The sequence below is a fragment of the Onychostruthus taczanowskii genome, unplaced genomic scaffold (assembly GCF_017590055.1).
Source record: "Onychostruthus taczanowskii isolate IOZ18803 unplaced genomic scaffold, ASM1759005v1 scaffold58, whole genome shotgun sequence".
Classification (NCBI taxonomy): Eukaryota; Metazoa; Chordata; class Aves; order Passeriformes; family Passeridae; genus Onychostruthus; species Onychostruthus taczanowskii.
In genome coordinates, this window is record NW_024503457.1 from 3,362,218 (window position 1) to 3,387,413 (window position 25,196).

A 25,196-nucleotide genomic window follows, 5' to 3' on the forward strand; every position below is an offset into this window, starting at 1 on the left:
TGTGCATGCAGTTCCTTTTACCTTCTAGAGACAGTGACCTTTATAATATGTATCCTTTTGTTGATTTAACTTTTAGCTACTTCAGCTGCCTTGGGTGTTGGCCTTTGAAGTGGTTGTTATGTGCCCTTGATTGAATTTGTCACATGACAGTGCTGCAGCATGGAAAAATATCAGCTAGTAGAAAAATTCCAATGTTTCAAATGTAGAACTAAGTAAATAATTGAATTGGTAGGGAGGTGGCTTTCCTTTTTTCTGAAAAAAAAAAAAATATATATATATATATATACACATTTTGATACTGTTTGCTTTTTGGTGGAACTTACAAATTAAAAGGAAACTAAGTTAAACTAGGCAGCCATAGCGGCTACCAAAACTTGGTGAGAAACAACCTCTTTTCCTTCTGAAACAGGATTTTACTTTTTGAAAAAACTGATAAATTATAAAAACTTTTTAGTACAAAACTTCCTTGAGTTTCAGGCTTCATGTTATTGTGCTGGGAATATGATTGTGTATTTAGTAGTCTTTAATGAATTTCTCCTTTGTGAATTCCTTCAACACCTTTTAAGCCCATGTAAATTCTCAGAATAAAGAACAGTTGAACTGTAGAAATGTTTGCCAAAAGAAACTATGAGCCTTCATTTTAAAACTGCCTGCTAATTTGAGTTAGTCATTGTCCGATTCAAGGATTTGGAATACGGTTATCCCCTCTTTCTAATCTTGTTCCTGTTGGTGGTCTTCCGCCATATTTCCTTTCCAGGAGGAGTAGCCTGAGCCTGTTCAATAATTGTTTATGTAAAAGCTGCTCCATGCCTATTTTGCTCAGGTTTGGTCTGGCCCTTTTCCCAAACCAGTGGAATCATGCACAGATCATTCAGTACGTAGCAAACTATGGATTTATGTAATGGCATGATGATGTTTTTAGCTTGCTATTAATTAATATTTTTCAATATCCAAATTCCCTTTTCCTGAAGTTAATCTAATACTTTCATAGAATTGCTATGCTTCAAGGAACTCATTTGTTGACAAAGTAGGGATTTGCACTTCTTGTTCTACTGGAATCAATGAATTGAAGACTGATTGGATGTGTACATTTCTCTTGAACAGAGGGAAAAATTGTACTGAAAAGAACATCTTTTTTGAGGCAACAATATGGAGTTCATAGGAACATGTTTAATTAAAATTAATTAAAAAACAACAACAACAACCCTCCCAAAAGCCCATAAAGAAAGAACCACAAGAAAGAGCCAGAAATTCCTGGATAAGAATTGCTTGTTTAATGAGAGTGTAGAGGATTTCCTGTGTGTCAGAGACACCTGGCAAAATTAGAAAATCCACGAACTTTAGGCAGGAGAAGAGATTTCCCCCCCCCACCCCCCAATATCTTCCACAGAGAAGTTGGATAAAGGAGACTTACAAAGGCTTTTACTCTTCATTTCAGTCTGTGATAATCAACACAAAGTATTTTGCCTCGGTTGTCCTGTCCAGCTGCAGACTTATACTGTCATAATTTTAAAAAGAGAAATTTTACAGCTACAGAAGCCACTTATGATGCCTGGGTCACCAGCATAACTGAGACAGCAGGGCATGTGCTCCTGGAAGATGATACTGAAGAGTAGTGGGATATGACTCTTGCATGAAATGCAAGATTGACTCTACAGTGGATGCCGAGCTATTACTTGAAGAATTTGCCCTAAAGAGATGTCACTCTAATTAAATTATACATGAAATTATGAAGTGTTCATTTGTGCTGTAGCTTTATTTCCTGTTCTTCCTTATAGAAAAGCAATCAGTTGAACTCAGGTGGGAGAACTGGACCACTGTTATTTCCTGCTTTGTAATCTGATCCATGCTGTATTCATGGATCAGACGTAATACTGGTTTTGCTGTACAAACAATGCAGTCTTCAGTTGTCTGTCTGTTTCTTGAGGACTTTTCATTAAATACTGATCCAGACATTGGTTTTTGTGATAGTGGCCTGAGACAATAATGCTGTGTGTTGGGAGTCCTATACATTGCAAGGCAAAACTTGGCTACCTTCAGTGCTAATCTGATTGAGATGACTCACAATTAATCACAGTGACTAATAGTTTAATAAAGTTAAGTAATTCTGACATGTTTCAGCAGATGTTGTTGAAATATTCCTTTCTTTGAGCAGAAATTCATGCCCTTGTGCTGTACCTTGTCTTTGCAGCACTTACTTATATAAACACACAAAGACTGGGTCTGCTCCGATTTCTCATTTTCTTGCCACATTTAGAAGAAATATTAATACTTACTGAAGCTTAAGGAAATACTAAACCACCTCGATCAAGATGAGCCACTTGGAACCGAGCAGAAACCAAGGCTGTCCCACACTTTCCAATGTGCTGCTTCACAACTGGAAGCCTTTGTGTGGCCTCCCTAGGGCGTGACATAGCAGTTACAAGATGAGGAGTTCAAACACTGCCCTGAGCAATGGTATTTGAAAACCAGAAAAGTATCCAAAGCCCGCAGTGGAAAGAGGCATGGTTGTGTGTTTGTGAAGCCGATAAATGATTGTGTAGCATACCCTGGGGGGGCAGAGAGGGTGGGTAGACAGAAATGTGTATGGGACAGGGACTGATGTTGTGTGTGCCTTTTACTGATCTGCTCTGAGCGCAGCTGTAACACAGAGCTCTTATTTTCTGCCCAGGTAATCCCCTGACTCCCAGCCACACTGGGGGAGCAGGAGTTCAGATCCCATTCTGCAAGGGCTGATGAAGGGTCAGGTGTGCCCAGCCCTGCCAAGCACTGAGAGGGAGAGGAGCTTACAGACGAGAAAAGTAAATGGACTTGGCTGGCAGTAAAGCTTAAATGCCTCTGAATCAGTTGGACTCTCAAAGGGGCCAGCTGAGGGATTTCAATACCTGAGCTGTGATGGGAGTGCATGAGTGTGCACTTCTTCCAGGCACAATAATACAATTTCCTTCTGGGGATAGCTGTCAGTGCCTAGAGAGAGCAAGGGAAAGCTCTTCTTTGCTCTTGATGATCCTGCTCAGCATGGGATTTCCAGGTCAGAGGTTCTCTGCAACCTCCCCTGTGTTCCCAGGAGAAGCCATTTACCCTTCCCATGGCTCAGTCCAGGGTTATTAGCAATATTTTATCTTCTGGTCTGGTATTGCCCCTAACAGAGCTTTTAAAGTTTTTGTATCGGTGTGGAGGAGGGTTCATGTAGCGAAACAGAAGCAGAAGAAAGGAAAACAACAGATCCAAACCTAAGCCTAGGGAAGACAGTTGTAATTCTTCTCTCTTTACAAGTGAGAAAGTGAAGCTTGCTTGCTCTCACATGCTATTTCTTCTGTTTTCTAGTATTCTCTGTGACTTCTGCATTCAGACATTCTTGCAGTAAGGTTTTGGGGTTTTTTGAATTTTAAAATTATAATTACATAATTACAGATGCTGGAGGATTTCTTTGTCAGAGGAGTTCCTGGAGTTAATAGCCTCTATTTGATAAGATTGAGAGTTGCTGAACAGAGACTACTAAAGATGGACTTGTTTGTAATAGAAATCCTCTTTTATCAGCAACTGGTTTTAAGGAATTCTATGCCACAATATGTATCTTGGTTCATCAAGTGTGCCATTTGATGTTAACTTCCCCAAATCTGTTTCATTTTTGCACTTTCTCTGAACATACTGGTCATTGTTATTCACTTGTAAAAGCTCTACATGTAGCAGAGCTTTCACTGATCCTTGTGTTGTGAATGACCTTGTGATGTGGAGAAACTGGAGTCCCTCCTGCAGTGGAGTGATAAACACTGTGCAGATGGTGCCTATACTTTTGTTAATGTAGTGTTGTGTCTTTCTGCATTTATTCCAAATTGTCATAAATACGGCACAACACTTTTCAAAATATTCCAGTTCTGTTGAGTAGCGTATAAGCACAGAAGTCTGATTTTTTTTTTTTTTTTGCTTTGAGTCAAAGTCTTCATTTTAGTTTAATACACTAAAGGACATAGATGAGTTCTGCTATAAACTTTCTGTATGTTTACAAGCAAGTCACTTGAGTTTGACAAGGCATACTCTCAACTCTCTTCTTATAATTAATTCAGGTAATTATTTCAGATAATTACTGATTTCCTGTTTTTTTATACCCTTTGTAATAGCTTTCTGTACCAATTCTCTATATAGATAGACAAATCATGTTTCAAAAAAGTAGCATTTTTATAAATAAAATTAACTTTAAAGAAACTGTGAAACTTTTGATCAGACCTTTTTCAGCTTTTCTATTGAACAGTGTTACCTATACATATATATGTAATATTTATGTCATTTTAGTAACATAATACTTTTAATGTGGTGTTATGTATAAAGTGCTATGTTCAGTACCTAAAAGGAGACTACAAAAAAGCTGGAGAGGGAGTTTTACAGGGGCATTAAGTGAAAGGACAAGGGAGAAGGGCTTGAAGCTTAATAGAGGGTTGGTTTAGATTTACCTTGAGGATGGTGAGGCACTGCAACAGGTTATCTAGAGAAGTTGTAGATGCTGCATCTCTAGAAGTGTTCAGGGTTGGTTTGGATGGAGCTTGGAGCAACCGGGTCAAGTGGAAGGTGTCCCTGCCCATGGCAGGGAGGTTGGGGCTAGATCCTTAAGAAGATCTTGAATGTCCTCTTCCACCCAAACCATTCTATAGTATGCACGCTTGCCTGCAATCTAGTTTTAAAACTGCAGCTTTAAGAATGTATTGTTTCTTGGTAATTGATATAAAAATGTGTTCATTAAAAATACTGAATTCACCATGGAAATGAATGAAAGATCAGCTTTTCTCTATATACTCTGATTTTATTGTCCTCAGAATGGATTTTGTTTTTTGAAAAGGATGAGAATCATTGTAGGAAGATGTCTATGAACCAGGGCTAAACCAATATATTAGATGTTTTTATTGTAGTAGCTCTAAACATTTACAAGAAGCAGTAAAAAAGGTTGAGTGAAAGGAGTGAAATCAGGGTGTGTTAGAAGAGAGGTGGTGACTATTTAAAACAAATAATCTGTAAGAAACTGAGATGTTGACAAAACTCAATACAAAGTGCTTTTTCTTACAGCTTCAGCTTTTGATGTGAAGTGATTACTTAAGCACCTCTCCTTTTGCTTAAGAAAATACCTGCCTCTTAGGGTGGAAAGAGAAGCTTGAAATATGAGCCAAAATTCTGGCATGTGGATATCAAATGGAAAGGTCAAAGTACCGCGTCAAGAACACTGTATTTTACATTTTTGAATTTGTGTGACTGGCTTTGGAGGTGCTGAAAGCAAGGTGATATTAGAGCAAGATGGAGCCAGGGGCATGGGCGGGAATGCAACGTACATGCTCATGAGTGCAGAAATACACCAGCACTGCAGGTGCTACTGCAATTATTAATGGGAAGAAAATCTACTTGAATGATGCTGTTTTGACACCAGATTTATCTTACAGACTCTTGCACAGTGCTTCAGATGCATCTGTTGGCACCATGTGTTCTTTTGGCTGGATGCATAACTACTACTACTACTTTGTGTCTGATGTAGTACCTCCTGTATGCAAAAAGCACCCATGTGCTCTGGCCTGTGGGTCTTCTGTAGCATTTGGAAAAGATCATTTGAGCCATCTCCAACTTGAAAGCTTATCTTTGTAGTGTGTAACTGTTTGGATAAACTTATATCCTTCAATTGAATTATAGTGAAAAATAGTAGTTAAATATACATAAACCACTTTTTAAGAGTTTACAAAGAACGTGACTGGAAATATCTGAAGAAGAGAGATGATAGTACTAACTCTCACTACAGTAATCCAGTGGATTTAATATGGTCAGTTTTAATGACTTTCATTTAAAAATTTTTGTTTTGTTCCTGCCTAGCCAGGGTAGAGAAACTGCCTTGAATACCGCAGTCATGGGATAAATCTTGTTCTGAGTAGCAGCCCCTCGGTTGCTTCTCTCGGGAGTGATTATGTTGATTAAACATTACTTGCCCATTTGTAGAAACTGCTCTGAGCTACTGATGGCTTGGGTAAGGGAAGATCTGTCTAGACATCTTAGTGTTCTTTCTTGCCTAAACTGCAAAAATCATTACTTCTCTGGTGAAGATGAGTGGGCAGAATAAAGACATACATAGTATGCCTGAAACCCAGAGTCGTAAAGTGCTAAAAATTTGTCAGATTGAAAATAAAGTTTTAAGAAGTAGTCTGTGTTAAAGAAGCATCCATTTTAGGAAGCACTTCTCAATCATAAAAGTGATTTGTTCCCATGTTATTCATTTTCTTTACCTAAGAGAGTTGTTGATGAAAGATGGAGCTGTGGTAGACCACAGCTTGGCAGAGAAAGGAGTGAACTAAAGTTGGAATATGAGGAGAATTGGATACTAAGGGTAAAGGTGAATGACCTTTTTACGGATTGTTGTTTTAATTTATTTACTTGATTCCTCAATCAGATATTTTAAATATCTAGTCCAACATTAAAATGCTATTACCAGACATTTAGTCAAAAAACCCTCTAGGAGGTTTTAAGTGGAAGTTATTACATAAGAGGTTACATTTTTATTTAAGGAATGGTGATTTGGGGGGCTTGTGTAAATCATTGAAATTTTAATGGTCAGAAGACCCTTTACCATGGAAAAAATAGTATTTCTATCAAAAGAGCTAAACAGAAAAATGGAAACAAATGTTTTTCACTTTCTTTCCCAGCAGACAGGGATTCTTAAAAAAAAAAAAAAAAGTATATAATTAAAAAACAAAGATCACTTACCTGAAAATGATGAATATATGCAATTATTGTCATTGAATAGAATCCATACGGTCATCTATCTATAATAGCAGTTTTGAATGGTCAGCATTGTTGTGCAAGGAAAAATAATCAAGTCTAACTCATTCTCTGAAAATTCCATGTAGCTGGATAATTAGTAGTGCAAACTGCATTCCTGTCTGATGAAAAGTGTTCTGATTGCAAGACTAGAACACTTGATCTTCTAGCTGTTGCATGTCTGCATGCCTGAGTTTTGGCTTGCTCACAGGTGATTTAATACTGAACTAGCTATTATGCAGGATTAAGTGGTAACTTAGTACATATTTAAGGTAGATACTGATTTTTGGCACATGACAGAAGAAGAACATTTCATTCCTATGTCTTGCATGTTCAGGCTTTAACACCCAAGAAATACAAAGATTGCTGTATATAATAGGGTTTCATATACATTTAAAGCATATTTCTCCTGGATACTTTTTGTCTCTAGATGTAATAGGAGTACTTTCCTTCTGGAGCTCTGTCTTTGCCTTCAGGGCCAAAATCAGAAGATGTCTAGTTCATGGAATAATTTGGTTATCAGCAAGTATAAGTGCAATCTGCCAAGAGGAGACAAGGCACATTTGTAACAGAGCAAATAAATTAGGATAAGCTTCTTAGCCCATCTCGTTTGAAATGAAAGTTTTATTGGAGTTGTCATTTTATTATGTGTCAAAGGATAATTTGGATAATAAGATGATGCAGTGCTAGTTTTCTCAAGCCATTTTTCAAACCTTTTCACACAATTTTAGCTGACATTTTTTCACATGTGTTCCAATAAGCAAGCCTTGAAATGCTTTGCTGGAGCTATAAAGTGAGCTGTGTAAAAACACTGTAGTTGAACCTGCTGCAGGGCAGGGGATGAGGACTAGATGATGTTAAGGTCCTTTTATCATTTTAAAATTATTTTTTAAATTTGAAGTTTTCACATTTTCTGCTTGCAGCTTTATGTACTGTTTCTTATGTCATTTTACAGCACTTAGGGTAATTTGTAAGATCAGTACAGAAAAATGTAGCCACTTACTCTTATTCACCACTGTAGTTTATCTTGAGGAGTATTTTTGTGTCCCTGCCAAGGAACAAAAGAGCTGACGGCATTTATTTGGTTGTCTTGTTGTTACTGTGTAGTTAACTCTGAGTGCCACCTCTCTCGAGTCATGAACACAACGTAAAAGTGAATTAAAATTGCTCTTTGAAATTACTAAGGTGCTTTTAAAATCCATTAACAGCTTTAAATAAACCATTCCATAACTAGGTAACTCTGGACAAGTATTGTTGCTAGTTAAAAAATTATTACAATCCCTAGTACAAGGATTATCACAGTTCAGGAAAACAATACTATTCTGAGAATACATGATTGTCAATTAAGATTCAAATTCAGTAAATTATTAAACTAAGTAACGAAACCACTCCTGCTTCTTGTTTAGTTTAATCTTGAAATGTGAATTACAAAATTGAATGTGAATAATATTTTCTTCACAAATGCTCATAATCTGTACATTTGTTTTCAGTACACGTTTTGGAACTTTATACCAAAAAATTTGTTTGAGCAATTCAGAAGAATAGCTAACTTCTATTTTCTCATCATTTTCCTTGTTCAGGTAAGATATCCCCATTTCCCAGTAAGTTCTGTGCTCTTTCTAAAATAGGGAGAGGTTGAAAAAGGTTTTAAAATTACCTGATTTTGATGACCATGGAGGTAAATGGTTGCACCTAGAAAGTCTTTTATGCACTGATGATATGACAAAAGGGGTTTTATTTAATTTCCAGGTTGTCAATATGAAATTAATCTGATGAGAATTTGACAGCCACATTAGTTGGACGGCAAGATGTATGTCTTGAAAAAATTGAAAATAAAGTCTGTAATTTTTATTTTGTAATACACATCCAGATCAGTAAAACTGTTACTATAAATTCTGTTGATGACAAAGTTTTCTTTGTTTTGCAAAAATACTATATTTTATAAAAAAGTAATGTTTCAGTCATAGTTTTCCAACTGTACTGTGATCAAAGCCTGTCAGAACTGAAATAATAGGTACTGATACCTTATGGAGGTACATAAGTACTTGTTTTTGAAATGAGTTCCATGAATATCTAGTGTGCTGCTTTATAGGTGTCTTAATTCTGAACCTGTCACAGTCACTTATTGTGTTAAATAATAAAAATCTTACTAAGTGAAGAGCTGTATTACTTTGCGGACCAGATTCTTCATAAAAAAAGCAGTGCAGATTCTCAGCACGACTTAGATTTTGCCATTTGCACCCTCTCTGTGAATTCTGCCTCTTTGTTTATATTTGCAGAAGCCCCAGCTCAATATTTCAGAATTTACTCTTTGTATGCATAAGAACAGCTCTATTGTATAACATGTAAAGCCAGTGCCATGCTAATTTCTAATGGTGCTCCATAATTTTGCTTCCAAAGCTGCAGTGTTCCAGTCTAATACTTCCCTAAAGTCTTGCTAGCAAATATTTTTACGAGGCATTAACATCTGATCTTAATGTGATCTAACTAGAGTATTGTATCTTCTTATAGAATCCAGTTTTCAATTTTTACCAATATAGTACACATTCTTAAAGTTTTATTGAAGTACTGTTTTTTTCAATTAAAATTCTTTGATGTCCTTTAACATATTGATGAAATTGCTTGAAAGATCTTACTTAAAAGATTGACTGTTTACATTCACAAAAATATAACCAGAAAATTCTTGTTCTCTTTGTTGCAGTTAATCATTGATACACCTACTAGTCCAGTTACAAGTGGTCTCCCACTTCTGTTTGTCATCACTGTCACAGCTATCAAACAGGTGAGTAATGTAGGGAGCAAAAGTAAAACTAAAGAGAGAGTTTGGGTCAGTTTGGGTTTGCTTTCCAAGAATGTCCCCTCCCAGCCTCTTATCCGCCACTGCCTGCTGGTCTGCTGTGGGAGAAGGTTGAAGAGAAAGCTGATGCTGACACTCTTCAGTAGTAGCCAAAACACTGGGGTGTAACCAAGACTGGATTAGCCCCAAGTACAAAGCACAGTAGCACAGGACTGTGGTGAAGGAAGTTAAAACTCCGCCCTAGATGGTCCCAAAACAGAAGATAATTTCAGTTGTCCCTTAATAGATAACTTACTGCCTTCACAGTCTTTATGCTAAATGCAGACTTCATGAGTCTTCAAAGAAGCTATGGAGAGTTGTATTTCTCTTTCTTTGCAGTGGCAACTATTCATAATTGAGTATATTCTACAGTTAAATTCAGCACTTCTTGTTGAGCAAAAGTTGTGATACATGCAAGAGCTAGTATTTTAGTGTGACTTTCCCACTCTTAAGATTTTAAATGTTACACTTTAAAGTGTTGTTGTTAGTAGTTACCTACCAAAGCCTGGCAGTCTGTGCCTGGTACTGCAGTTCTGTGTATTTCCTTGATTTTTCTTCCCAACAACTTGTGTACATTTTGAGACCTTCTGAGGAGCTGTACCAACCCCTCGAAGTATATTACACTAAAGTTATAAGGTCTCTGTAAATTCACAGATTATTTTTGAGAGCATCTAAGGCAGTGATACTTTTGTTCTGCATTGAATTTTCAAATCTGATCAAGAGAGTTAGATCTAAAAATGCTATAGACTACTAGTGGTATTTTCCATCTCTTAACCACTTACGACTTTGTCAATGCCAATCTTTGTCATATGGCAGGACCTTTTCAATAAGAAAATTGCAGATTCCCTATCCTTTAGTTTGTGTGCTTGTATAAAACACAAAGTCATAGGGTAATTGAGCACTAAAAATAGGGTACACTGCAAAGTTTCTCAAAACAAAATTCTTCACAACTGTATATTGTATATAGGGTTAAAAGGTTTGGCTGAAATGTAAGACAGTCATCAAATATGACAACCTTTTGTCATGTCATGTCTGTCTTCTTACAGGATAAAGTCCCATTCTTTCAAAATATATTGCCTACGCTACCAGCTTCTTGACAACTGCTTTTATGAGTACTGTGCATGTACTCAAGTCAATAGAGCATGAGCAAGAGATGATCACTAAAATACCAGAAACTGTTCTACACTTTTGAAACCCTTATTCATCCAAATGTTTTCATTGAAATACCTGGTTTTGGTTGACTAATTGTAGCCATGAATGCTCTTTTTCATAGATATCCACCACATCTCTGGTACTGACATGGATCACAATTTCATTTGTTCTAGTGAGAATATTTTTTCCCTTAAAGTGATCAAGGATAATTCTTAAAATTTTCGTATAATGTAGAGCTATTCTGTGTCTTTATAGCCAAGTGTGCATCACTGCATCATTCCATTTCACTCTTTTCTAGGGTTATGAAGATTGGCTGAGACATAAAGCTGACAATGCAATAAATCAATGCCCTGTTCATTTCATTCAGCACGGAAAACTGGTTAGAAAGCAAAGCCGAAAATTAAGAGTAAGTAACTATCACTTAACAGGTTTTGTGAGTCAGACTTTACTTCACTCTTCTTGTACACTTCACACATAAAACAAATTATACAGAAATGTACTATGATGATGCAGCATTTATTGCATTTAATTATTAGATCTACAGTATAGTAATTTTTAGTTTTATGCCTCTGAATAAATTTTTATGAAATTTAACTCCTAATGAGTTAAACTGTCTAATGAGATTAGATAAATCTCACTTATTATCATCATTCTAAGATTTTATTTTTAGAAGTTACTATTGCTGTGCTTTGTCAGACTGTTTTGCTTAACTGGAATTAACGAACTCTTTCCGTAAATGTTACTTTCATTTTCCATTTTTAACTTGGAATTTTTGTCATGGTTTATCTTTTCTCTACTTTCTGTTCACTGTAATTATCACAGAATCATGGGATGCTTTGGGTTGGCAGGGACCTTAAAGATCACCTAGTTCCAATCCCTGTGCTGTGGGCAGGGACACCTTGTACTAGACCAGGATTCAGCCTGGCCTTAAACACTCTCTGGGGTGGGGTATAATTACTATTATGCACATTAATAATTTATTTAAGCCAGATTGTGACAGTCAGTACTATGTATAGAGGTACATGCATATATACAGGCAAAACACATTCTAAATATTTACTCAAAACCCATCAAATCTCAGTCTCTCCATTGACCTTGTGAATACTGCTACATTCCCCTTTTGGTATATTTTCAGAAATTCATTTTTGCTGCTTGTTTGGTTTTTTTGGGTTTTTTTTTGTGAGCAGATTAACTTCTTAACATTATTTTCTTTAGAACTCAGAAAATTTGGTAGATATTTGTTTGGAATTTTCTTTTTTTTAATATGTTTTTTTGGATGTCTTTTTCTGCTCTGCTGTTTTTGGGCGTAAGTGTATCAACAGTGTTTACAGCCTTTCTGCTGTGACCTTCCATTTGAGTGTGAGAGCTTCTGCCTGGGGCTTCCTGGTAATAACAAAAACTTAGGACATCACATGCCTGAGAATTCCAGGTGTGTTAACTAACCAGTTAAATATTCCAAAAATAGTCAAGTACCATGCAACTGGATTTTGAATTTTAGTGGTTAATCTGTCACCCATATTTTCTTAATTTCTCCCTGTTTATTACCTTTCAGAGGGTATGTATTGAGTGACTAGATGATAGGAGAGACAGACCTTGAAAACACTTGGATAGAAAGGGATATCTGTGTCTATTTGTAAATGGGTGACATTCTCACATCTATATTACATGAGAAAACAGACCAGGTTGTAAAAAGTAGACCCCTCTGCACCTAAAACCTGAGGACACTTCATTAAAGAAGGAATAAAAAAAAAGAATTGCTAAAAAATGGAGTTCTTTTTCACACAGTCAGGGAATGGTTGAGGTTGGCATTGACAGTGGCTTTACTTTATTTTACTGGAGGTTTTCTGGTCCAGCCTCCAGCTGCAGCAGGGCCGCCAAGAGCTGTTTGCTCAGGACCCTATCTAGACAGGTTTCAAGTCTCTCTGGGGATGGGGACTCCACTGCCTCCCTTGGGCAGCTGTTCCTGCTCAGTCACCAGCATGATGAAAAGTTCCCATGTTCCAGGCTGTGCCCACTGCCTCAGGTCCTCTCACTTTCCACCAGAAAGAACCTGTCCCTGTCCCCTTTGCATCCTTAGCTGACATAGTAGCAAATACTGGAACAGCTTTTGAATTGTATTAAGATGCTATGTACTAGTACTTTTATTTGGTTTGGATTGAGGAAAATTAGAATTTCATACCTGATTGTTGCAGATATGCTTTGAGTTTGTGTTCTCCTGTGCCATATGTACAATCTGCAATTTTTCATTGCTATTGGTTAAAAAAAAAGGCTTTTTGATATCTACAATTAGATAAATCTCATTTTTTTAATAATACTAAAATTTTATTTTTAGTTTTTACTATTGCTGATTTTTTTCAGACTGTTTTGCTTAACTGGAATTAAGTGACTCCTGCAAAATGCTAAGGATAGTGGAATTTAACTCTATAAGGATATAACAAGCAATGATTAAGCTGAGTCTTATTATAATAAATTTTGGCATAAAAGTATATTGAACAGGTGTTGACCTACATGAAAAATTGCAAAAATTATGTATTTTGATGGGATTTTTATTAAAACCCTGATATTCTTAGAAAATTGAATATGTCTTTGCCACTTGTTTAATCTCCAAAAATGTAGAAAAACTCTTTTTTGAATGATTTACATGAATATTTTGAATTTGTAATTGGTTGGCTGTTCTGTTGCAACATTCTAACATGCTGTAAAATATTGCCTGGGTTTCTATGAATAAAAATTATTCTGCTCACCTTTAAACATGGAGAAAAATAGGATGGACTTCTTAAAGTGGACTTCTTAAAGTGGACTTCTTAAAAATTCTGCTAAAAATGTATCCTGTTTTCATCAGCAGATTAAATTGCTGGCTTTTTCTGACACTTTTTCAGTTGTGTCTAAGAGCAGCTTATATCTCCTGCTGTTCTTGAAAGTTTTGTTGTATTTAGTCTTAAAACAAAGATAATATCTTCCATCTCTCAAATAATGTTGCAAAACTTAATAAGACAGTACTTGCAGGGTGGTTATCCTGAGAGGAAAGTCAAAACCAGTAGATCTCAGTCGTTCTACAGGGAATAATTTCGTTTTCCAGAGATATCTCTGTAATTCTTTACTCTTCTGTTAAAATGGTGGTGTAAATAAAAATTGCTGAATTTTCAAAATGCTGGTGTTAATCTAGGAGATCTGAAACTAGGGTTGCTACATACATGCATTTTATTTTCTGGTGTTTTTTCCTTAGGTTGGAGATATTGTAATGGTAAAAGAAGATGAAACATTCCCATGTGATTTAATATTCCTGTCGAGTAGTAGAGGAGATGGAACGTGTTTTGTTACAACAACTAGTTTGGATGGTGAATCCAGTCACAAAGTAATTACATGTTCTACATTTTCTTTCTAAGGCAAAGTTTGCTTTTAATTTTTGACACAGACCACAATATGACTTCATGCTTATATGTGTAAGCAGGTACACTAATTTGTGTAATTTATGTTTCTACCATATGACTTCATTTCTCTTAAAGTAATATTATTTTATGAAAGGTTTTAAGACATTAATTTGTGATTTTGTTTGTCTCCAGTATAGGCATGCAGGTTACAGTGATAATACACTAATGTTTAGTACCTATATGCTTTCATAGTGACCTGATTTATGAATACACTGCAAGGTATTTTCACATAACTGTATAATCATTAAAAAAAAACGTTGGAAAACACCATGTAAGAAGATGCCCTAACAGGAGCATTTAGAGATGCTTCTTATTTGAATTATGAGCTCCTACATAAGTTAGTAAATTTCATGCTGAGCTGCAGTGTATGTACAGATTAATGTCTTGTGTATCTGTTTTTTTTTTATTTTATTTACATGTTTTTATTGATTCCAGACTTACTATGCTGTTCAAGACACAAAGGCATTTCACAATGAACAGGAAATCGATGCACTACATGCTACCATTGAATGTGAACAACCTCAGCCTGACCTTTATAAGTAAGACAATAATTCTTACCTGTTTCATTTAAGGTACCTGAGCAATAAATCATAAAAAATCATAATGAAAGGATACTGGCTGCATCTCTCTGGTTAGAGTGAGCCCCAAAGTGAGCTTGAAGTCAGGTAGGTTTTCCATCCATACTCCTTTTGTGCAGGCAGCTCCCTAGGTGTGCTCCTAGGTAGTAATTTCCAAAGGGGAATGGCACAAAGCAGTCCACTGAGGAATGTGGTGAAAATTTTAGAACTTCAGTTTTTGTTTGTTTTTTTTAATACAAAAATAAGGAAGAAGTTAAGATTTACTAATACTTAGTATACTGCTTGATATTGGCACCCATACCCTCTCTGTATGTCACATAGAATTTGTGAGGTTCTCCAGAGGAAGAGGGTGTTCCACAATATGGAGAAGTTGCCTGTGGCACTCACTCCTTTGCTTTCAGCATATTGCAAAGTATTGTCATTTATGTGTACTCAGTTAAATTTACAGATTATATGATCTAGTTTTAACTAAAATAACACTCACAAAATGCTGAAGTGGCTTTAAAAGGGTTTGCAAAGATATTGCAGATTGAAGATAATAGTAACAGTCTAGCACAAATGCACAGTAAGTAAATGACAAGCACTTGTAGTTCTACAGAAGTTCTGCAGAACTTCATCAGTCACATTGCAAAGTAAAGCCACTCTCAATATAATCAGATCTGACAGGATGTCAGCCACAAAAAATTTAAATTGTCAAGACTATTTGAAACACAGATTTTCATCTGATGTTGTTAACCATGAGCCTCATACCATAGGCTTTGAAATACTGACTAATGACTGCATGATGTCGTCATGATTAGGAAAACACTTCAATGCAGAACATGAACAAAAATGTCTACAGTTGTATAAAGTCATACAATGCTCAGTATTTTACAGAAGAACTGTACACAATTCCACTAAACCTAATGAGAAATCTTGAGAAGCCCCTTTTGAGGTTTTTTTCTTAATGGTAATACAAGAAGTCCTATACCATTGAGAGAACACTTGTTTTTTCTGCCACAGTAAAAAATAGCTGAAATAATACACAGAAAACAATATTATGTCAAGCTAAAATGCAGTCTTTTGACAGCAAATACTGTTGGAAGATGCAGAAAAAACATTGCTTATTTCTGAGGTGTGAAGTCATCTCTTTTCTGTGATCTTGGTGATTAAGAAGCTGGTTTAGAAATCTGCTTGAGAACAGGTTCTTCAGAGTATCAAGTCCATCACTTGCTTGATCCTTTTTTTAAATACTTGGCTCTCAAAGTGAATGACTGCAGGTTGAAACTCATGCTATAATAGATGGTGAAATTCTTTCAGATAGCTGTTGACACTAAAATAATGAAAATGTAAATTGGTAGTCAGCTTGTATCTCTGCTGATTGCTTAAAACTTTACCTCTCAACAAAATATTTTTTTTCCAAAGGCACATGGTTGTTTTTTATCATGATGCATCATAACCAACTGTACATTATTGTCTTCGGATGTGACCCTACCATGTTGTGTGTTCTCTAAGCAGACAGTTTACCACTCCTGTGAGCATCAGAGGTTCCATTTCGGGGTAACAGGCCCACCAGCTCCCCATAGTTTCCTCTACCATTGAGAACCCTAATGTCCAGGTTAATCCCCTTTGCATTAGGTTATTCACTTGGACAGTGGTATTTTTGCAAATACAGTGTACTGAGTCTGGCTGGAATGAAGTCAGTTCCCTTCATAGCAGCCAGTGTAGTGTAGTGTTGTTGCTCTGAGACTAAAACAGCGTTAATTGCACACCATGGTTTTAGCTATTGTTGCCAAATATTTACAGTGTCAAACTTCTTGTTGCTCATTTTGCCCCTCCAGCAAATAGGCTGGGGGTGAGCAAGAGGCTGGGGATGGACACAGCCAGGATGGCTGGCCTCAGTTGACCAGAGGGTCTGTGCCATAGTGTCATGCTCAGCCATAGAACCAGGGGCAGAGGGCAGTCTTCCAAAGCAGCTGTTGCTTGGAGACTGGCTGGACATCGGCAGGCTGGTGAGTGGATGCCTTTGTGTCACTTGTTTTTTTCCCTTCACTTATTACTGTCAAGATCTTGGTTTTGCTCTTTCAGTTCTGTTCCCTGTCCTGCTGGGGAGGGAAGGAGCCAGGGGCTGATGGGTGCTTAGCTGCTATCCAGGGTCAAGCCACCACATACAGATAAAATGTACTGACAAATATTAAGAGGAAGAATTACTTCCTGGCTCTATGCTTTGGTTTTAATTTAGCTGTAGGCTTTAGATGTTGTAAAATATAGTAATTGCACTGACTTATCTCGGGTAGTTTAGGGCATAAGATTTTTTATTTCTTTTTCATGAGTCTACTTAGCTTTATCCCTATTTTTTACGCCTCTTTATTTGCAAAATTTATGTCAAGTTACCATTCTATGTATTTTTGTATTTACATGTTTTAAGTGTATATCTATACGTATCTCTTATGTTCTTGTTCATGTTCTGGATAATTGGAGCCTGTTCAGTTGGAAAGTGTTCTCTGTGATACGTACTTTCTAGTAAATATTTCTTAAATAATCTGTTAGCAGTACTGTTAAACTACTTGTATATTTCCCTTTCAGATTTGTTGGTCGAATAAATGTTTACCATGATAGGAATGAGCCTATTGCAAGGTGGGGAAATCCAGAGTTTCTACGCATTTAAATATTTCACAGTTCGATATGTATCAATAATGAGAATTACCTTTGGTTCGCCAACATTGTGCTGCTATGTTTTAGTGATAAAATATTTTTCTCTTAGAAAATCCCAGACTGCTATTTCATAAATAATTGATATTTTATCTTCTAATCATATTTCTCTTCTTTAGTGTTTTAATGTCTTTATTCAACTTCAATTTTATCTGATACGTATTTAGTTTGTAAATGATTTTGATAGGATTTTGATAGCACTTATAAAATACTGCCCCATTAGTGTGAGATCTTGGTAGTGCACTAAACAATATAAATAGTATCACTTGTGTATTTAATTTTTCTCAAATTTTGAAGGGTCTGAACCCGTCAAATAATTTTTTGTGTAATTTTACCAAGTGTGTTTGTACTTCTGTGTAAAATGTCCATAGTGCTGTGTGTTCAAGTGAGGCAATATCCAACTTGCTGTACCTGATTTTCTTCTGATTCTTGTCACAAAGAGACAAAGCAATAGGAGAGAAAAGCTGCTTTCTGGGGTGATATCCTAGATCCCAGCATGTGGGGAGTTAGGCAGAGCTGGCTAAGTGCCTTCCTAAACTCGGTGTGTCTATAGACATGTTATTTTCTGTCACAGTCTGCTATGGAAACTGTCGATTGATCTGGGTCATGAATGTAAATATTGTTCCACTAGTCTCTTGAAAGTAGTTTCAGGTTTTACATCACCATTGTAGCCCTGTTTGTTTGGAGTTCCTTGATTTTTTTGGGAGTTTCATACCACAAGTGCACTTCGAATGACATTGGAAAACACAGAATGTACTTCTTGGTTTGGTTTTTTATTGCTCTATAGACAGAATCTGACAATTCTGCATGCGGTCTGTCTGTAAAGTAGTCCTTGGCTTTGAACTCATATGATGATTAGTGGACATATGATGTTCTAAAATATTTAAGCTTCATTGAGGTCCTTACATTAATTCCTGTACTCTTCAATAAATTATTTTACCTATATTTATCAGCATTTAAAAAAATGTTTACAGCAAGTATCAAAAATATCTAGTATGCCATTTAAAATAAAAATGGAGGAGTGCATTGTCCTTAAGAAATTGTAACATACAGGACACTGTAATTTATATAAGCCTAAAAATAACAGAATTAATATTTTTAAAAATAAGTACTGTGCAATTATGATGTTGAGTCTTTATTTGGGTACCTACATATGTGGGGTTTAGGTGCCAAATCTTGGTTTAAGACTTGAATTGTGAAATTCTGAGCTTAATTTTCGGCATCTGTTTATCTATTTTTAATTTTCACTTTAAAATTTTAAATATGCCTTGTAATTTTTTTTTAAATAAAATGTTTTTAGTAAAACAAATTTCCTGTTTTATGTGACTTCCACTAAGGTCTGATGGTTTTCTATAAATGTTTAAATTTTGTAATACTTACCTTTTGCAGGCCATTAGGATCTGAAAATCTGCTTCTTAGAGGAGCCACTTTAAAGAACACAGAAAAAATCTTTGGTAAATATTTCTGTTGACTACTTTAACAGACCCTGAAGTAATAAGCAAACACCAAACAAGGTTACAAGCTTACAGTTACTACTGGGCTTATGATTTCTATTGCATCACTTGTTTTACAGCTTTTTAATGAGGTTTAATACTGTTACATAGAAACACTTTAGCAATTGGAAACTGTGACTGGAATGGGATGTAAATGCTGCTTAAAATTTCTAAGTACCAAGATAATTAAGTCATTTCTAATTTTGGGTTGTCATCCAAATCTGTGGTTTCTTTCTTCAGACTAAAGAATTAAAGAAATGACAGAGTATAATAATCTAATGAATTGTGCTCTTTTGAAGTTACTACACCGTGCAATCTTTAGTAAAACAAGTTGTCTAATTTCAGGTGTTGCTATCTACACTGGAATGGAAACTAAGATGGCATTAAATTACCAATCAAAATCACAGAAGCGATCTGCTGTAGAGAAGTAAAATTTCTAATACTTATTTTGGGGTTTGAAAGCTGCATGTTTAAATGGTGTAAATCAGATTTTTTTTTCTCTGAAAATATATGCTTCACTGATTTAAATGAAAGAAAAGAGGTAGAGAGAATTAAAATTTGCTTATTTTTAAATATTTTTTTACTTATAATGCAAGTCATATAACACCATATAAATGAGGTTCTCAATAACAAATGATTTTTGTTAGATGTTCAAAAAATAAAGTAATTTTGATTTAATGCTTAGCTCTTTAATGTATGATGTTTTGTTATTCTATAAGACAGTTTTCCGAGGTTTCTTTTTATTATTCTAGCATTCAATGCTTTTCATTGCAGTTAAGTCTTGAATTCAGTAAAAAAAACATTTTAATTTAAGTGCATTTTTTAATGCACTTCACTTTGGATCAGCTGCAGTAACAGTGCTTTCTGTAGCATATTTTCCATGGTTTAGCTAAAATTAACAAGTTTCACACGGACATATATGATGGGAAAGTATGACAATGCTATCCTTAAGGTGTGAGCTGACATTGATTACTTACTCTTTTCTATTCCTACTCTATCTGAAATCATCAGCTCTGAGTAAGGTGTCCAGCCTTGTGAAAAAACAAGATGTCATTGACTGAGGCGAGATGTACTGACCAGCTGAAGCCTTTCTCTTACACAGTGACTGAGAAATGATGATGTGTCTCTTTCTGTTGTTATTGGTGTATAACCCATGGCTTTTAGTTCATGACCATCATTAATGAAAATATAATCTTAAATGCAAAGTGTTCTTGCTCTTTTTTTAGATCTGTCTAGAGTTAAAACATTAAACTACATAGCAAAATGTTATTTTTTCGTTTTTTTATTTCTATAAAAGTACTTATGTGAGTGATTTTAGAATGTTTCAGTGAAGTGTCATGAAAAGGTCTGCAGATTCAAGCCCAGTTATTCTGTTATGATTCTATCTATACTGTTGTTTTCACTAATATACTCATTTTGGTAATTTGTCATACATATTTTGGAAACAACTATAAAAATGGAAAAATAGGAATTAAAAATAGGAAATACTACAGTTGTAAATTTTAACGCAGTAATATTTCTCCTCATTGGAAAAACACTTTGGAAGAGTTATTTAACATCTTAGCATTGTTAGACTTGCAGCCAATATTAGACTGATGTATAACAGACTGACTATAACTTTTTCTGATAAACTCTGTAGTTTATATGCTAATGGAATTTTTATTTTGCCCTTTTTTTTTTTTTTTAGATCAATGAATGTATTTCTTGTTGTATACCTCTGTATTCTCGTCAGTAAAGCACTAATAAATACTGTTCTGAAGTATGCCTGGCAGAGTGAACCATTTCGTGATGAGCCATGGTACAATCAGAAAACAGAGCCTGAAAAGAAAAGAAATTTGGTATGGAAATAAATTATAATACCAAGAAAGTTACCCAAAACCCTTAATTTATAGAGATTCTACTGAAAAGTATGTACTAAGCCTGCTTACTTACCAGTCATGCATTTTTGCTGACAGTGGTGATAGTGTACTTGTAGAAAGCCTGTATGTTAAATTTTTGCCCTTAAGTTGTATGTGTGAATTTAACTGATGAGAAAATCTCTAGTTTAATGTAAAAAGCTTCATGAAAGTGTTTTGGAGCTGCCTATTATTTATATAAATTACTAAAGAATTGACCTCTCACCAAGAAATACAAGGGCTGGAAGGAATCCCACAGCTATTGGCAATCTTGTAAGAGACATGTTCAAAATAATCCACTGTGGGAATCTCCATAAAAATGCCCCTCAAAAGCTTAGTTTCATATTGCTCTGTTATGAGCACTGGAGGCATCAGAGAGCATCAGTCACCAGTGCCAGATGTTCTTACAGGAACAAGGACATTCTCCTGAATGGATACCCAGAGGATCCGAAGCAGTGAACTGAACCCTGCCCTACAGGAAGCACAATATTTATTTCACTAAATCCTCCCAGTCAGACTAGGGAAAAATTTGCTTCCTTACCCTGAATGCGTGAGGAGCACATGCTAGGCAGGCATTCTGGAGTTCTCATTACCACCAGTAGCACTGTCTCGACCTGCTCAGCCGGTTGACTGTAGCTTCACCATATCTCCACCACTGAAAAATTGAGCCAGGTTATGTGCATACATTCTGCTTGTGTTGAGAGAGGGAAAGGAAGCCCTTTATTTATTTATGAAATTCTGCTGCCTGAAACTTATGTAATTTGGTAATCCTTGAAGGAGTTACTGTGGAATTATGCTATTTTTTTGGTAATTTTGTGTACATGTTAATGTTTCCCTTGTTCCCCAAAAAGTCTTCACAATGCTCATCAGTTGCTCTAGAACTTTACAATAATGCTGTGTAATGGCATTCTACACCAGTAGATCTGTAAACAAAAATGCAAATTTTAAAGAAAAAGCTCTGTTGCATGTCAGTTGTGATGTTATAAATCATGAAGGTTTGTATCCTGTGCTGAACTGTGAGCTATGAAAGATGCTACTTACTGTTCAAAAGTTATTTGAAAAAACTGATTTGTAGATACATAGTATAGTATATAGTAATCTTGCAATGTTTAATGGTACATGAAAAATCAATGTTTCCATCTTGTTTCTTTGTCAGTTTCTTCAAGCTTTTACAGACTTCCTTGCATTCATGGTTCTTTTCAACTACATTATTCCTGTCTCCATGTATGTCACTGTGGAAATGCAGAAATTTCTTGGTTCTTATTTCATTGCATGGGATGAGGAAATGTTTGATGAGGGTACAGGTGAAGGACCACTGGTGAACACTTCTGACCTCAATGAAGAATTGGGACAGGTAAATTTCATTGAATTATGCTTTTTTTCAACTGTTTCTACTGTAAGTTTTTATTTTAAAATTGTTACTTCAAAGTTTTTTAGTTTTGGGCTTTTTTGCAGCTACATGTGCATTTTTCTTTAGTGATGATTAATTTTAAAAATAAAATCTGAGATATTTTTGTTTTCAAAATCAAAAATTCTGATTTCTCACCCAGTCAGTGAAATTCAGTTAGTATTACTGTAGTATTAAGGAATAAACACTTCCTCTCCATTGACTATAGAGGGAAATTATATAAACATTTAATTTCCTTAGATTAAAAATTAGACACAAAAAACCCCCAAAACCCCTTTTTGTCTGACTAGACTGACACTGCATCTCCAGACACAAGTTTCACCCATTAAAATGATCAATTGTCTGTCTCATTTTTGAAAAGAAATTCCATTCTGTTAAGAAAATCATCACCTTGAAACAGATACAGATAAATTTTGTTTGAGAAAATAGTTAAGATCTCAGTTAGAAATGTTTTCATAGGTTTTTCAAATAAATAAATAAGATGTTGTATTTCTTTCTAGTCAGTCAGGTAATAAAGGTTTTAAGGATACTAATTGTCTATTTGGATTAGGGGTGGTACCAGGTATTTCGTTATTATGGCAGACAATTGACACTGCCTCCAATAAGATCCTGGAAGAGGATCTGCTGAATTTCAGCCTGGATGAGCAGTCAGTGAGGTGGACTGAACAGGGGGTGAGCAGAGGGTGGTGGTCAGCAGTGCACAGTGGGAGGCCAGTGTGTAACAGTATACACTGGAGGTCAGTTCTGCCTCCCATCCTGATCATGAATGATTTGGATGGCTGGGGGCCATCCAGCTGGAAAGCAGCTTTGCAGGAGAGGACCTGTGTGTCCTGATGGAAATCAACATGAGCCAGCAGTGTGTCCTTATGGCAAAGAGGGCCAGGGGTATCATGGGCTGCATTAGGCAAAGCGTTGCCAACAGGCCAGATGAGATGATCCTGCCCCTCTCCAGGCCTCACCTGGAGTGCTGTGTCTGGCTCTGGGCTCGCCAGGACTGACACATGGGCATAATGCAGGGAGCCTAGTGAAGGGCCACAAAGACAGCCAAGGGACTGGACTTTGCATGGCTCATGAAAAGACAGGTAGGGAGAGCTGGGACTGTCCAGCCTGGAGGAAAGAAGGTTCAGGGAAGATCTTACCAATCTATATAAATACCTGAACGAGAGGGTACTAAGAGGATAGAGCCAAGATTTTCTCAGTGGTGACTAGAGGCAGTGGGTACAACGTGAAACTGGACGGTCTGAACATGAGGAAACACTGTGACAAAGCAACACACTGAATGACTTGATTGAGAGCATTTTGTAAATTTTATTATGAAACTCAGTGTAGGGGTTGAGATGAAAAAAATCATATAAATCCTGTCCACTCGGAAAAAAGTTTAATTGCGGGTATTTTGTCAACAGATAAAAAGCCACCATAAAATTTGGCATTTGCCTTTTCAGATTAGTGGATATTATAAAAGTCAATGTCAGTGGAAAGTGTGCATAATTAATGATGTTTTTGAAGACTGAGCAAAAATTTATTTGGTTTTTAGTTTGCTCAGTGCACTGCATAAATGGAGACATTTGATAAACAGTCTGATGAATTCTAAATAATAGCCTTATTTTCAGTGTTTGGTTCCTTACCTTACTTCATTTTCTTAGTTTATCGAATATGACATGCAGTATGTATAAAATAACTACATCCAGGATCCAAAATGGAGCCAATCTAGTTCTTCTAGTTGGTAGTTCAGATTTTGGTTTTAGTTTTAATGTTGTTAGACTTAAGCACTAGGGCTCATTGTAAAAGATGAAGTTAATGAAAAATTCAATATTGAGTCAAAATGAGTGTTTCCAGGGCAATTACAGTGCCCAGGCATATAACTGTATATGTCCACAGTCCTGCTTTAAACTAACGTAACTGTAGTGGGGAATTCTGATACTACCCTAAAGACTGTTTTGACAGTACAGAACAGTACTGCACATCCAGCCATGTGCATTAAATAATAATTCCTGGGAAATGAAATTTGTATGCATTTTGTTTCCATAAATACCTGTCTTGCAGCAAGAAAGACATTAAAAACTAAAAAGGACCTACAGAGAAGACTGGAAGTAGGTTAAACACATCATTTACATCTGTTATGAAGCAAAAGGTAGCATTACTTGATACTCTTGCAGGATAAAATCTTTCAGGGCCTATATTTCTATGAAGATAACTGCCAAAAGAAATTGGTGTCTTCCTTTTCTGAAAGAGCGTAAGGATTTTCAAAGGAAGGTGTAACCCATTAATAAACTCAGTTTTGTTCAGAGATGTTGGAAAATTCTGTTCACATTCCTGCTGTTTTTATTTTGTGCTTGTTTGCAGATTGAGTATGTCTTCACAGATAAAACAGGAACATTAACTGAGAACAATATGGAGTTTGTAGAATGTTGCATTGAAGGGCAAGTTTATGTACCACATGTTATCTGCAATGGCCAAATCCTCCATGATTGTACAGGCATTGATATGATTGATTCATCTCCAGGAGGTAGTGGAAAGGTATGATAACTCTTTCTATGTTCTTGGTTTCTTACAATTAAACATGAAAATTGAACTGTACTGATGAAGGGAATGTTAGAAATTCAACATTCTTGAATTTTAGTAATCAAAGTAGATAACTGCATAGACATTTTCATTTCCTAGTTAAGAGTAAGATTTAAAGGCTTAATGGGAAATTTCTCATTTTAATGCAGTTATAAAGCTGAGTTAAAACCCAAATATAGAACTTTGTCTGGTTAATAGCTACAGACACAGACAACTGGCTTTCATTTAACCTTAGCTACAACAGAGAAAGCAAGACAGGAAAATCCTTAAAGGGGAAAACGGGGGCTCAGTGCGATTACTTATTTAGTCACCACTGAGTGAAAATGTGGCCAGAGAATGGTATATGATCAAATTAAATTTCTTT

The 25,196-nt window shown here is 35.9% G+C and overlaps 1 protein-coding gene across 6 annotated transcripts in view; it reads left to right on the plus strand.

The window, feature by feature from the left end:
* The window catches only part of ATP11A (ATPase phospholipid transporting 11A), a 119,809-nt gene that overhangs the window by 61,351 nt on the left and 33,262 nt on the right, over positions 1–25,196 (plus strand). For 5 of the 6 annotated variants that reach the window (XR_005953653.1, XM_041418055.1, XM_041418056.1 and 2 more), the window contains exons 3-13: positions 8,277–8,366; positions 9,488–9,568; positions 11,073–11,180; positions 14,001–14,129; positions 14,641–14,744; positions 17,349–17,399; positions 18,864–18,928; positions 19,313–19,394; positions 20,655–20,805; positions 22,019–22,216; positions 24,614–24,787. Coding sequence is in view for 5 of the 6 variants with exons in the window: in XM_041418055.1 (XP_041273989.1) it covers positions 8,277–8,366; positions 9,488–9,568; positions 11,073–11,180; positions 14,001–14,129; positions 14,641–14,744; positions 17,349–17,399; positions 18,864–18,928; positions 19,313–19,394; positions 20,655–20,805; positions 22,019–22,216; positions 24,614–24,787 (1,233 nt within the window). In the remaining variant the exon portion in view is untranslated. Of the gene's footprint in view, positions 1–8,276; positions 8,367–9,487; positions 9,569–11,072; positions 11,181–14,000; positions 14,130–14,198; positions 14,226–14,640; positions 14,745–17,348; positions 17,400–18,863; positions 18,929–19,312; positions 19,395–20,654; positions 20,806–22,018; positions 22,217–24,613; positions 24,788–25,196 lie in introns of those variants that run through there. The other variant, XM_041418060.1, reaches the window with a different exon arrangement.